This window comes from Dermatophagoides pteronyssinus, unplaced genomic scaffold, assembly GCF_027571235.1.
Source record: "Dermatophagoides pteronyssinus isolate colony J.1.1.1.1 unplaced genomic scaffold, Derpt_VIB-CSIC_2022.12 sq0061, whole genome shotgun sequence".
Classification (NCBI taxonomy): Eukaryota; Metazoa; Arthropoda; class Arachnida; order Sarcoptiformes; family Pyroglyphidae; genus Dermatophagoides; species Dermatophagoides pteronyssinus.
In genome coordinates this window covers 53,993-66,653 of record NW_027461581.1, presented here as the reverse complement: position 1 = coordinate 66,653, position 12,661 = coordinate 53,993, and the positions used below count along the sequence as shown (strand labels likewise).

At 29.9% G+C, this 12,661-nt stretch overlaps 2 protein-coding genes across 2 annotated transcripts; both read right to left on the bottom strand.

The window, feature by feature from the left end:
• Positions 1-4,708: 4,708 nt before the first annotated feature.
• LOC113791762 (arf-GAP with dual PH domain-containing protein 1-like) lies at positions 4,709-8,102 on the bottom strand. Its single transcript, XM_027341583.2, has 6 exons — positions 7,723-8,102; positions 7,498-7,668; positions 7,258-7,447; positions 6,691-7,186; positions 6,456-6,608; positions 4,709-4,981 (listed from the first exon to the last, which is right to left on the bottom strand). Exons 1-6 carry the CDS (start codon positions 7,857-7,859, stop codon positions 4,941-4,943), a joined length of 1,188 nt encoding a protein of 395 aa, XP_027197384.1. The 5' UTR covers positions 7,860-8,102; the 3' UTR covers positions 4,709-4,940.
• Positions 8,103-8,292: 190 nt separating this feature from the next.
• Positions 8,293-12,461, bottom strand: Osbp (oxysterol binding protein). The gene is made up of 6 exons (XM_075824259.1): positions 12,083-12,461; positions 11,347-11,694; positions 9,812-11,288; positions 9,443-9,760; positions 9,213-9,388; positions 8,293-9,152 (listed from the first exon to the last, which is right to left on the bottom strand). Exons 2-6 carry the CDS (start codon positions 11,502-11,504, stop codon positions 8,762-8,764), a joined length of 2,520 nt encoding a protein of 839 aa, XP_075680374.1. The 5' UTR covers positions 11,505-11,694; positions 12,083-12,461; the 3' UTR covers positions 8,293-8,761.
• Between the last annotated feature and the right edge of the window lie 200 nt (positions 12,462-12,661).

Here is a 12,661-nt window from a genome sequence, read left to right as displayed (position 1 = left end):
ACACGCCTTTTTTTCGGGGTAGTAACGGTACCGCCTTCTTGTCTCTCGCCCGACAAAATAATAGATCAAAAAAAAAAAAATCTATTTTCTGCATCTTTTCAGTTCTTTTTCTCTCTTTTTTTTTGGTTCGTTCATCATCATACACTGATATATTTGGTGGAGTGGTAGTAATGTTATCAATCAACTATTATTTCGATAAAGATTCTTTGAATTAAACATTAATTTTTTTTTCTCGATCGGATGTAAACAAAACAAAAAAAACCAGAAAAATGAATTTGTTCCAGCAACCAAACACGGTAAGGAATTTTAATCAAAGAGAACAACAATACAAAATAAAAAAATAAATAAATAATTTCACCAAATTCAATTGATTTTCCTTTTGGCTTTTTTCAGTTGTTTCGAAAAGAGGATACGGGTTTGAACAACAATAATAACAACAACAATGATCATAAATAATAATCAAATGGCCAACTAAAGGCCTAAAGGGCGACTATACTACTATAGTATCGGGAATCGACAATTCAGAATCGTTCCGATTTTTATTCATGTTCATACTAGAATCTTGTCAAACGCAAAAAGAACAGTGTCGATGATAATTGTTTTGAAAATGGAGAAAGAGAGAGCATCAAGCAATATAGCAGTACATTGCCATAGGCAACATTTGATATTGTTATTTCGACAACAATCTATCAAAAATTGGAGAAAAAAAGAGAGATAGGAAAAATGTCACACAAAAAACAATCAAAAGAAAAAGAACTGTTTATTTTAATATCAATTATTACAAATGCAAATGGAATCAATTGAAGTAAGCAAGCAAACAAACAAAAAAAATCAAATCATATCCACGGGCAATTCATATAAACATTGCCAACGAAAAAAATGAACCATTTCAAGATTTTCTTGCTATATGGAATTTAAATGAATGATTATGATCACCACCACCATCATTATCATCATAAGGTCATAGGGTAAAGTGTCGTGTAATCGAATTTTTTCATCTCATCTTAGCAATAGTAAAAAACAACAACAACAAATTTTACATCTGTCCATTTTGAATATTTTGTTACATTATGACTTTATATTTACCATTTAGTATTTTTTTTCATTTTTTTTCTTCATCATCATCATTATCATTAACAACGACAACTATCATTCATTTATTCATTATTATTATTATGAACATAAAGAGTTAAATGGTCATCGTCTTCGTCGTCATCATCATTGATCTGATCTTTTTCCTTTGAAAAGAAATTATATTTAAACTCTTTACAAAGTGCTGATGATAGTTTTTCCGATTCGATTTTCTTCATTTGTATGTATGTACAAATCATGATCACTTTAACATCATTGACCACCAAAAAAATCACAAAAAGAAAAAAGAAGAAAAATTTTCGGGTTTTCAGTATTCTGATGGTGGCGACGGCGGCTTTTTCTCAACCATAATTATTATGATGATTTTATTACATTCATGTAAATTAGCTAATATTTTTTCTAGATATGAATATTTTTTTTGTTTATTTTGCAGAACAAAAATCGAAAAAAAAACAAAATTCCAATATCACATCTTTTTTTCTGGCCACACATTATTTGATGATCATTTGGAGAGAGAGATCCAAGGGTCGTTGTTTGTATGTGTTTGTCGCTATTTTTTTCATTGATCATTGATGATGATAATATTCTAGAATCTTAGATTAATGAAGATCATTTTGTTTGATGCAATCAAACAAAAATATCGACTGAACTTTGTTTGTGTGTTTTGTATTGATGTTTATGTCGGAATAATTATTAGAAAATTTTTCCAGTTGCCAATATGTGTGAAATTGTACAAAAAAAACAAGACAAACATTGTTATAATTATGAATATGAATTTCATAATATTTTTTTCATACAACATACAAAAAAAACACAAAAGATCATCATAGACAAAACAAAACAAAACAGGATTTTCGTGCTTGATTGAACTTTTCTGTTGTTCTGTGTTTGTTTTTCATTGTTGTTGTTGTTTAATAAAAAAAACAAAGCTAAATAATAAACTAAAATGTATTTGAAATGAAAATTATTTCAAATGAAATCGATATTGATTGATTTAATTGAACAATATTAGTTTCCTGTTTTGTTTTGATCAAATCGATCATTTCGATAATAATGATGACGATGATAATAACATTGACAATGACATCGGCTATAGCCAGATGAATACAAATGGCACGTGCAATAAAACACGTGCTAATAACAACAACAAAACAAAGCATGTATTCGTTAATGTATACATTCTGATCTTGTTAATTATTTGATTACATATCATCATTAAAAATTTCAAATTGAAGAACATATGTTTTGACATCATCATAACACTGAATAAAAGTATCATATCTTTTCTCAATCTCTACTAATAAAAAAACTACAATTAAATTGAACAACAACAAAAAAAATTGTATGTAACACACACACCTGATATCCGCTGAACTGTCATTGTTTTGACCATACAAACAAACAAAAAAAAATCACACCGATCTTATCATCATATAATAATCATGATCAAGAACAATTTATTTCCAAGTTTCGTTGAAAAAAAATAATTAATTGTCATCATCATCATGTTTAGGATGAATTCTTTAAAAAGAAGAGAAAAAAGTCGTTTTCCAAATAGCAACAAAAAAAAACATTTAACGTAGCCAAGTTAAGAAATTTTCTTTTTCAAATCATACACACAGGAGAAAATTCACATTGAAAATTGGATATTTATGCAAATTTTTTTGTTTTGTTTTGCACAAGTTTTACTTGTTTTTTTCTGTTATATATCATGATTACGATGATGATGATTGGTATACATTAATGAATTTTTCAAAATAATAAGTGAATGATGGATGAACAACCTCCCAGGTAGGAATGATGATTATGATTGACATTTAACATAACAAGATTGTGTTGACATTTTCAACAACAACAAAAAACAAACCAAGATAAAATATCCACATTGTAGACATTGTGTGATTATTGATTGTCATCATTTAAGTTAGTAGGCGGTTCATTCTGAATGTTCGTTATGTCCATTATGTTTTTTTTTAATCACAACGAAGAAACTTGAAAATTTCATCGAATTAATGGTCCATTCAAAATTATGAACATAGAATTGATATTCAACAGCCAACAAACAAACAAACAAAATGATTAAGTTTTAATGTTTATTTTCAATGCAAAAGAAAATTCAAATGTGTTTTTTATGCCTCCCATTCCATCATCATCATGAAAATCGGAGAAAATTAGATTCTCAAATTCAAAAGAAAAAATTTGCGAAACATGTTTGCGAACCAATTAAAACCAACCAGATTTAAATAATTACGAAACATGAAAGAAAATAAAACTTGAGCTTGAAAATTGAAATCATCCACATTTGATGATGAACATAAGCAAAAAAATTCATGATGATATTTTTCAGCCATAATTTTCTGGAATTAATTTTTAAATTTTTTTTCCATCGACGTTACTTTGAAAAAATGAATAAATTTTTTTTCGCCTTGTTGTGTAAAAATGTCAAACATGAATGAACCATGAAAGTAGCTATTATATATTCATAGACACGAGACCATGGTCTGTCCAAATGAAGGTGATGTCTGTGTCTGTGTGTGACACATAATACCATATACTACCATGAATGAAATAAAATTATGATGTTCAAAAGAAAAAAATGTTCGGACATTTTTAACCGATGTCCAGTATATGTTGCATTTTCTCCTGAAATTCATTTCTGAATTTTTAATAATTTTTTTTGCGAAGAAAAAAAAATTTCCATTCATCCATATATCATCGATTTATATATGTAATGTAGAATCGTGTTCATGCATAAACCACTAACGAAAAAAAATCGGTAGAATCGAAACGTTTGAAATACAGGAAAAAACCACCGAAACACATTCAATCTGTCAAATTTTCTCTCAACCATTTTCATTTTGTTCGGCTCGTTACATGTTTGTGCTATTCGAATGTGTGATGTATAGTGTGGCACGCATAAAATTATCACAAACACATATATTCCAACCATTTATTCATTATGAATTGATTAGAAAAAACAACAACCACAAATCGAAGATGGTTAGTAATAAATGTTCGAATTGCACGGTTTATTATTTCATAAATTTAATTCATAAATATATTATTTGGCCACAGTGATGATGAGTGAATTTCTATTATCTACTATACATAAAGCTAACAGGAACAGTCAAATGAAGAACAAAAAACAACAACAGCAATTTTACCATAAATTGGATCATCACTTGACATGTCATCATCATTCGGTTGATTCAATCATTTTGTGCTTCATTCATTCACAAAATGGCCAATATATTTTACTTAATTTTGTTTTTTTTCACTCGTTTGTAAGCAAAAGTACTTGAACAAACAAAAGTCAATCAATATTTCATCATGTCATCATCATCATCATCAAATCGATTCAATATTGAACAAACAAAAAATGGAACAAATCAAACAAAATATAATAAAAATTCAGTCTTTGTAGAAAAAAAACAACGACATAATAAAGCCAAAAGATTATTTGTTCCGGTTGCTCGGGTAATCCAAATGAAACGCAAAAAATCTCGACAGATATTTTTATGCGGGACCTATGAAAATACGGAGCAAAAACAAAAACAAAAATGATTTTTTTTCACGTAAACAATATATTTATTCAGATAGATTGTATTTCAAGATTTTTTTCTTTTCTCTTCGTTCATTTAAACACACAATAGATTTCAATAAGTTTTGCAAAGAATGTATGCAATGTAGTGTAGTGTAGTTGATGGATAATCAATATTATTATTATCATTTTATATGAATATACAAAATATTAAAAAAATGATGTGCAAAAAAGGACGTTAATAATTATGTAACGTGACCATTCAGCATTCAGTTTTCATTTTCATTTGTTTTTCCATGTTTTCCATTTATTTGACTATCCTTTTGAATTGATCCAATAAATTGGAATCTATTTACAACGAAAAAAAAAGAATAGAAAAATTAATCAACAAAATCATCATTAAATGGATCATTCAAAGATGATGATTATTAAAAAAATATGGTGGAAAGATGGAAAATTAAAACTTAAAAGTCCTGTTATTTAAAATGAAATGAAAAAAACTTCTTGATAAAATCTAGATTGGCTGATTTTTTTCCAAATAAATAATAATCAAAAAAATGAATGTTCGGTAATTTATAGAGATAGAAAGATATAGCGAAATGAAATGAAATGATTAAAAGATAAAGAAAAATTTGGAGAATTCAGCAACATCGAACACGCGTGTGTATTAATTAAATCTGACATATAAAGGAAACACAGAAAGGAAACAGATTGGCCCATTGTTATACCGGATTTTTTGTTATTTCCTTTTATTTTTATTATTATTATTCACTATTTTCTGCCCATCATCATCAACATCATTATCATTATTATAAATGTTATATTGGTTGTTGTTGTTGTTGTTCATTTTCACACTTTAACATTATCAATTTTGTTGAATCTTGCTGCATCAGTTGAATGGTTGTAATTTTTTTTTCTTTTTTGGCCCATGGAAAACACATAAAAATATGAACAATCTAAAACGGGTATTAAAACTACGGAATTGATTATTTATGTTGTTGTTGTTGTCTGTCGTCCACCATGCATGATGTTTTTTCTATTGTAAATGATTATCTCGACTTTCGCTATATCTTCATCATTCATTCATTCATTCAACACTTCTTTTTTCAACTAAAATCCGAATCTTTAATAAATTCTTATCAGTGATCTTTCCACTCATTCATTCATTCAATCTACTAATTCGTAGTGATTCAAACGTGAAGAATAATAAATAATTTCTCATTGTGAAAAAAAGTAAATTCATTTTGTCATCACAAATGTGATTGAATGACATGAACATTATTATTATTATTATTTTCCATTGATCCGTAATGATCATAATTCATGTAATTTATTACAAGTTTAGATTTTCTGTTCGTATATGAAATCGCTAGGAACATCTCATACTAAATGTTCGATTTGTTTTGTTTTCTTTTAATGGTGATGAAAAACTGATGTAGCTATATAGTAAAGTCTTCAAGGTGTATCGATATCTTAATTAACAAGTCTATTCAATGGACTATAGACACCTAAAATCAACTGGGTGATGATGATGATGTTGATGATCATCATCATTGTGATAATGATGATTGCTTTTAACATGAATGATGAAGAGAAAAAAATTAATTAGTTTGATGAAAGCTGGACAGAGGCACGAACATACTGTATGGATGAAGATAGATAAAGATTTACCAAAGATGATTTTTTAGCTGATTAAAATAATGATGATGATGATGATGGTGATGATGAAAATTATAATCATCATGGAAACAACAAAATGATGATGTTAATATCATGTTTTTATGATGATATTGAATCAATGGTTTTGTTCATCAAAACTTACTTCGTTTAATGTAGGAATCACGGAGATCATTACGTGCAGATTCCTTCATTGCATCATTCGGTATCGATGATCTACGATTGATCACCGAATCTAGGGCTTGTATCCATTGTTGCATTTCATCGGCTGTTTCGACGCCCATACACCAATTCCGGCCTATTGAATAATTTCATTATTTTGTTGTTAAATAATACAATTAATACAGATTATAACACCATCTAGTGTTTAGGATACTAACCGGGAGTTATTAATGTGAATGAATGTCCTTGTTCAAAATCTTTCATGCCGTTAATGATTCCCATCTGTACGGAATATCCTTCACTAGAATCGCCAATAAAAATTTCACCTTTAGGATATGGTTCCAGTGGATGTTCGAGATACATTAGTTTTCGATTTTCATCAAGAATAAACCACCGTTTTTTATATGAATCAGATGAACGTGGACCAGTTTTCCATAAATAACCTTCTTTAAGATAATCGCGACTTAAACAGAGTATTAGCTCTTCAACTGGAACTTCGGGAAAGGCAATCTGTAGGTGGCGAAGTTTTGTTGCACGTATAGCGGTATACCAATCAATAATATCTTTGCCCGAATCGCTATAGACAAAAATACTTCGTGTAAAGCCATCTTTATTCCAGGATATTTGCAAAGCATTCGGATTATTAATTTTATTCGTACAAAATGTAACATTAGCCGATACAACTTTAATCACAGCTTTCGGTGTTTTGCTTGTCTATTTTTCACATCAAACAAAAAATGGAAGCTAATTAATCAAAGGATCAATTTAGGAAAAAAAATACATACTTCTTTAATGAAATATTTGAGTGTCCCTTCCACCGATGATAAAACGAATTTTCGTTGAAGAAATTTTCCATCCTCTTTGCCACGTTTATATAGGAATCCTTCGAGATAATCATCTGCATATTCAGTCATAGGCTCGGAAATGAATTCTTTCCGTTCATATTTAGCACGAATCCATTGTTCGCGTAAAACACTTTGTATTGAATTAATAATGATTAAATTGGAAAATCGTAATTTACATACTGTGGATCATGTGGATTCGGACGGCGATAATATAATGGAACATGACGTTCATAATAAACATTCGAACGACAATTACCATTATTTTCCATGGTTTGTACATGTGATATTTCCCAATTATCTAATTTGAGCGATTTAATACGGCTGATATGAATGCCCATCTTACGATGAATACTGTTGTAATGAATGTTAAATTTGTAAAAAATAGAAAATTAATAGATATCAAACCTTGCACATTGAGTACAAAGAAATACACCAAGCGTATATGATGCCCATTCGGGACTATCATCGCGACAATCTGCACATCGTTGATTGCCTTCAATCTTGAGTAATTCAAATAAACGTCGACGATTACTTTCACTCATCACTCATCGATAATTTGCTGATAATAGATATTCCGAACAAATCATTCAACTAGAAAAAATAAAGAAAACAAAATTAAAATACTCCGAGTGATTTATTCAAAATAAAAATTTATCGATTCGAAGGTATATTTCCGTTGTCGTCGTAGCCGTTGCTCTATCGATGATCATCAAAAAGTTGTGTGATGGCCAAACAGCAACGAAAACGATCAATTCGACTATGTTTCGTTTAACATTTCGTTTATACTAAAAAACAAAGCAGCAAAGAAAAGCGAAAAAAAAATCAGGAAGGAAATCGTTTGGGGATTACATACGCACATCAAAGTAGCAGCACACAGCAATTCGATTTGATTTATCAAGAGCGGAAAAATGTTTAATGAACAAACGGGCAAACAAAATTTCGAAGAATCAACAAACATGACAAACGTCATTATAATTTTATTTTTTATATTTTTATTCAAATCAAAATCAATCATTTGTTTTATCTCATTATCATCAGCACAATTAAACGAGAAATTTTATTTAGAAATGTTGATTCACAAAAAAAAATGAAAAATTTCTTAAACACTAAATAAATTTGATTATTACTTAGCAATAACAAAAAAAAACATTTATATGTGAACCAAAATAAATACAAAGCATCACCATTTTTAAGATTTTAAACCGAAAAACTCAAAAAATAAGTTCCATCATGTCTAATGAATTACATTTGAAGAAAAAAATGTTTTCATTCTATTGTAAATATAGCATAGTTTGGGCCAATATTAATTGACAATCATCGATCACTGATGGAAAAAAGGAAAAAAAATAACAATAATTTTCATTGTTAATTAAATAAAACATTGTTTTCTCACTAAAATCGATTATAATTGAATTCAATTAAATTTGAATGGAAGAAAATATAATTATTGATTAATTGATTTATATTCATCAAGATAAATATCTGGACAAGCAGACCAATCCTGTTTGTCTTTACATTTCCAATAAGTATCCATAAACATATGTACCGGATTATCAGTGATTGGATCTTTATTCTTTTTGAACCAAACTGGTTCATATGGAATATATGGTTGACCTTTAGATGCCGCCACTTCGGCTTCTTCTTCACGTTTACGACGTACAGTACGTTGTTTTTCTTCTAATTTACTTTTCACTTCATTGGCTTCATCCCAAAAACCATCTTCCATCAATCGTTGATCAGGTCGTAATCGGCTATCCGTAGGTGCAACACCTTTTTCTGGTTCATTTAATTGCACAGCAAGTAATGTCATATTGTACATCTTTTCATATTCAGGTCTATGAAATAAAAGTAAAATTTTAATTTTTAAAGAAATAGATAAAATAACAAAAACATACGAAGGAAGAACGCGTCTCCAAATCAATTTCGGAGTTCCGGTTTCTATCACAGGTTTAGAACTTTTGGACGTTAGCTGTGTCGGATTTATTACTTTACAGGCTTCCATTTTATTGTCCCAAGTTCCGTTCAACACCCATTTGATTTTTTCATCCTTACTGAGAACGACACCAGTTACCTGCCAAATGAATCGATTAATTTCTGAAAAAATGGAAAAAAATAAAAATTACACCTTTTTGGGCGTTTCACGGCTAAAATAACTATACGGGTGAAATGTAAGGTGACAAGAATCACCAGTTTTGTGATTAATAATATTCATTTCACCATGATTATCTATCCATAATTTTCCGACAATAATATTATTAACCGTAGTATTCACTTTGCGCCATGTATAATGATTTTTCGATGCTGGAAATTCTAAATGCGTTATATCCAAGGGATTGATGAGCAAATATTTCCCACGAAATTTACTCGTCATGCTAAATTCACGCCAACAGATCCAATCACGAGCTTGACAATGTTGAGCAAGCATTGGTGGATGATGGCTCACCTAAAAATTAAATTTTAAATATTATTTTGTCATCAACAAACTTAGCTTCACCTGTTCAGAGATACATCTCCATCCAAGATCATCTGTGCGATCGCATTCATAAGTTTCACCCAATAGCGGATTGAAAGGTTTATTGGTTCGATTGGCTGTTGTTGAATAACAAGTAACACTAAATACGGCAACGTAGACTAACTGCTCTAATGGATCACTAATTTTGGCAGCTTTATGCAATAGATCAGCATATTCAAATTCTTCAGTCATACGCTGAAGCATTGAAAGTGGTTCATTAAAATTGACTGGCATCGGAATTTTTGTCAATTCTTTGCCGATGCAATTTTTCATTATTGACCATAGATTTAGACTATGATTTGGACGATAGGGAATTCTTGTACGTCGTTGTCGAACAGGTCGCTTGGTAGTCGTCATAATGGCCAAATCATTAGAAGTTTGACTATCAGGTCTTTCATTTTTACTACTATCTAAATTATCAGTAGAATTGCCATTTGACGGTTCACTTGTTTTACCAGCAGATGAATTGTTTGCCGTAAATGAAACGGATTTTCGTGTAACAACATCGATTTCAATTTCTTCATTATCTTCACTGTATGAATTGGCTTCATCGTCATCATTATCTTCATCATTACTATTGCTACTATCATTCGCCGAGTTTAATTTTTTTCGATTTTTTGACTTTTTATGATTTCGTTTCTTACGTTGAGAATTTTCACTAGTTGGTCGATCAGCGGTTGGTGATGAAGTGGATGGTGTTGGGAAGATACGATGAGCTTTACCGGGGAATGTGACCGAAAATTCTGTTGCTGAATTCGCTTCGGCATCATAAAATTCTTCATCTTCAGTATTCTCGTTCTCAGATTTATCACGACGACTAGAAGCACTATGTTCGGAAGTTGCATGCTGTTGATGTTCAATAGCACGTTGTTCAAGATGTGATTGTTGTTCGGCCAAAGTTTTAACTAGATCTTCAAGATCAGCACGTGTTTGCGATTCATGTTGTAGCATTACTTGTAGCTTACGATTGTGTGCCTGAGCACACAAGTAAAAATCTATACTTTTAGTAATGATGGAAGTACAAGTCAAATAAAGAACCGTTACACGTTCTTTTATAGTGCGTAATTTTGGTAAAAATTCGGGTGGGCAATTTTGTTCGCTCTGTTCACATTGATCTAGCAATTGTTGAAAAGCATTACTTTGTTTCGAAAGAAATTCTTTTTGTTGCTGCAAATCATTCAATTTGGCCTGCATAGTTCTTAACATTGTTTGAATTTCGCTAAAATTTTGTGTGATATCAAAATAATCATCATATTCTGCATCCATCTGACGGATAAGTCGAACTTTAGCCAATTCGATAGCAGAAATCCAATTTTGTTTGTCCACTTCATTATGTGCACGTAGATGAATTGTTTTCGGGCCACTAGAAATATCAAATGAACAGCTATCATATGAATGAAGTATAGCTGATTCAAGATGTATTGAACCACGACAGGATTGATTACATTCCATTGGATTTCTTAAACAATAAATTAAATCGGATTAAATTCAGAATCACTGATCGAATATTCACATACCGATAATAAGAAAGTTTTGTGTTACTAAGAACAAAATATCGTTTCTGATAACCTTGAATATAGTTGGTCCATTTTAAAAGCCAACCTTTCATTTCGGTTTGTGCAGGTGTACGGGCCAATGATGATGTTGATGCTATCGATGTACCATCAGTCGACATTTTTAAATATTTTTTTAGGAGTAATTACGATGAGCAAAATAAAATGAAATGCTTTTTTCGATTCAGGAGAAAATTCGATTTGAGGAAAAACGGACTAGAAATTTTTTTTAAACTTGTTTCGTTTTCAAAGGAGAAATAAAGGATTCAATCAATCATCATATAAGATGAAATTATTGACAAATTTCCGTCACTGTCAAAAGTGAAAGAAAAAAGAATTTTTTCAAATTAAAAAACCAACAAACACTGTTATAATAATAGAATGAAAGCAAAACAATTGAATACGATTTCAAGGAAATCAAATATTTGTTGATCAATTATATAGTGATTTAATTCTATTCAAGAAATAGATTTCACATTGCTTGATTTTTGTTCATAGTTCTCAAATAGTTCAAACGAATGTCAATAAATGGCACTATGATGATTTTATATTTTTCAATTAAATAAATACCAAATGTTTATCAAAAATGTTTTCATCATAGGTGATAATCATTACAAATCTAATCTAATCACATCATAAAACTATCAACACCGTGAAATAGATGAAGAAAATTCAGTGAAATCATTAGTAAAGTACTTACTTTCTTTCAATAGAAGTATCGGAGAAAAATATGGGTTTTTTGTGTTGTACGGAAAAAAATATCGTTTTCTTATTTGTAAATGTTACTGACAAGCATCGTTTTATTGTTTGTATCTTTTTTGTGGGTGGTATTGAGCATTTGTTTGTCGAGTGACTGAAAAACAAAATCAATAACTTTGATTTAATGACTACCAATTTTGATTGATTTGCATGTACATAATAATAATAATCAAAAATAATTGCAACCAAAATGAAAAAACAAATCACGACCAAATCTTTCACCTGTATGTTTGTCTAGATCCACGACGACGACGTTTATCGACGTGTTTTATTGATTTTTTTTCGGCTAAAATCATTCAATATGCAACTGCGCTAGTGAAAAAATTTTGAATGAAATGAGAGAGAGAAAAAAACAGACGAGTAATGAATCCAAAATCCAATTGAACATTTGATGATGTTGATGATTATCATAACTCAACAATCCAAGCTAGTTGTACACACACTAACAGGCAAACCTTTTGTATACATTAAAAAACATCGTCTTTTTAATGTTACCATCATAGGATAAAATGAATCCATG

What these genes read in the sequence shown, in the direction of transcription:
- LOC113791762 (XM_027341583.2), bottom strand. Translation starts at nt 7,859, where the DNA reads ATGAGTGAAAGTAATCGTCGACGTTTATTTGAATTACTCAAGATTGAA. An exon ending in CCGAATCCACATGATCCACA is followed by an intron (nt 7,448 to 7,497) that starts GTATGTAAATTA and finishes TTCAATACAAAG; the next exon opens with TGTTTTACGCGAACAATGGA. An exon ending in TCAAATATTTCATTAAAGAA is followed by an intron (nt 7,187 to 7,257) that starts GTATGTATTTTT and finishes TGTGAAAAATAG; the next exon opens with ACAAGCAAAACACCGAAAGC.
- Osbp (XM_075824259.1), bottom strand. Translation starts at nt 11,504, where the DNA reads ATGTCGACTGATGGTACATCGATAGCATCAACATCATCATTGGCCCGT. An exon ending in GGAGATGTATCTCTGAACAG is followed by an intron (nt 9,761 to 9,811) that starts GTGAAGCTAAGT and finishes TTTAATTTTTAG; the next exon opens with GTGAGCCATCATCCACCAAT. An exon ending in GCCGTGAAACGCCCAAAAAG is followed by an intron (nt 9,389 to 9,442) that starts GTGTAATTTTTA and finishes TTCATTTGGCAG; the next exon opens with GTAACTGGTGTCGTTCTCAG.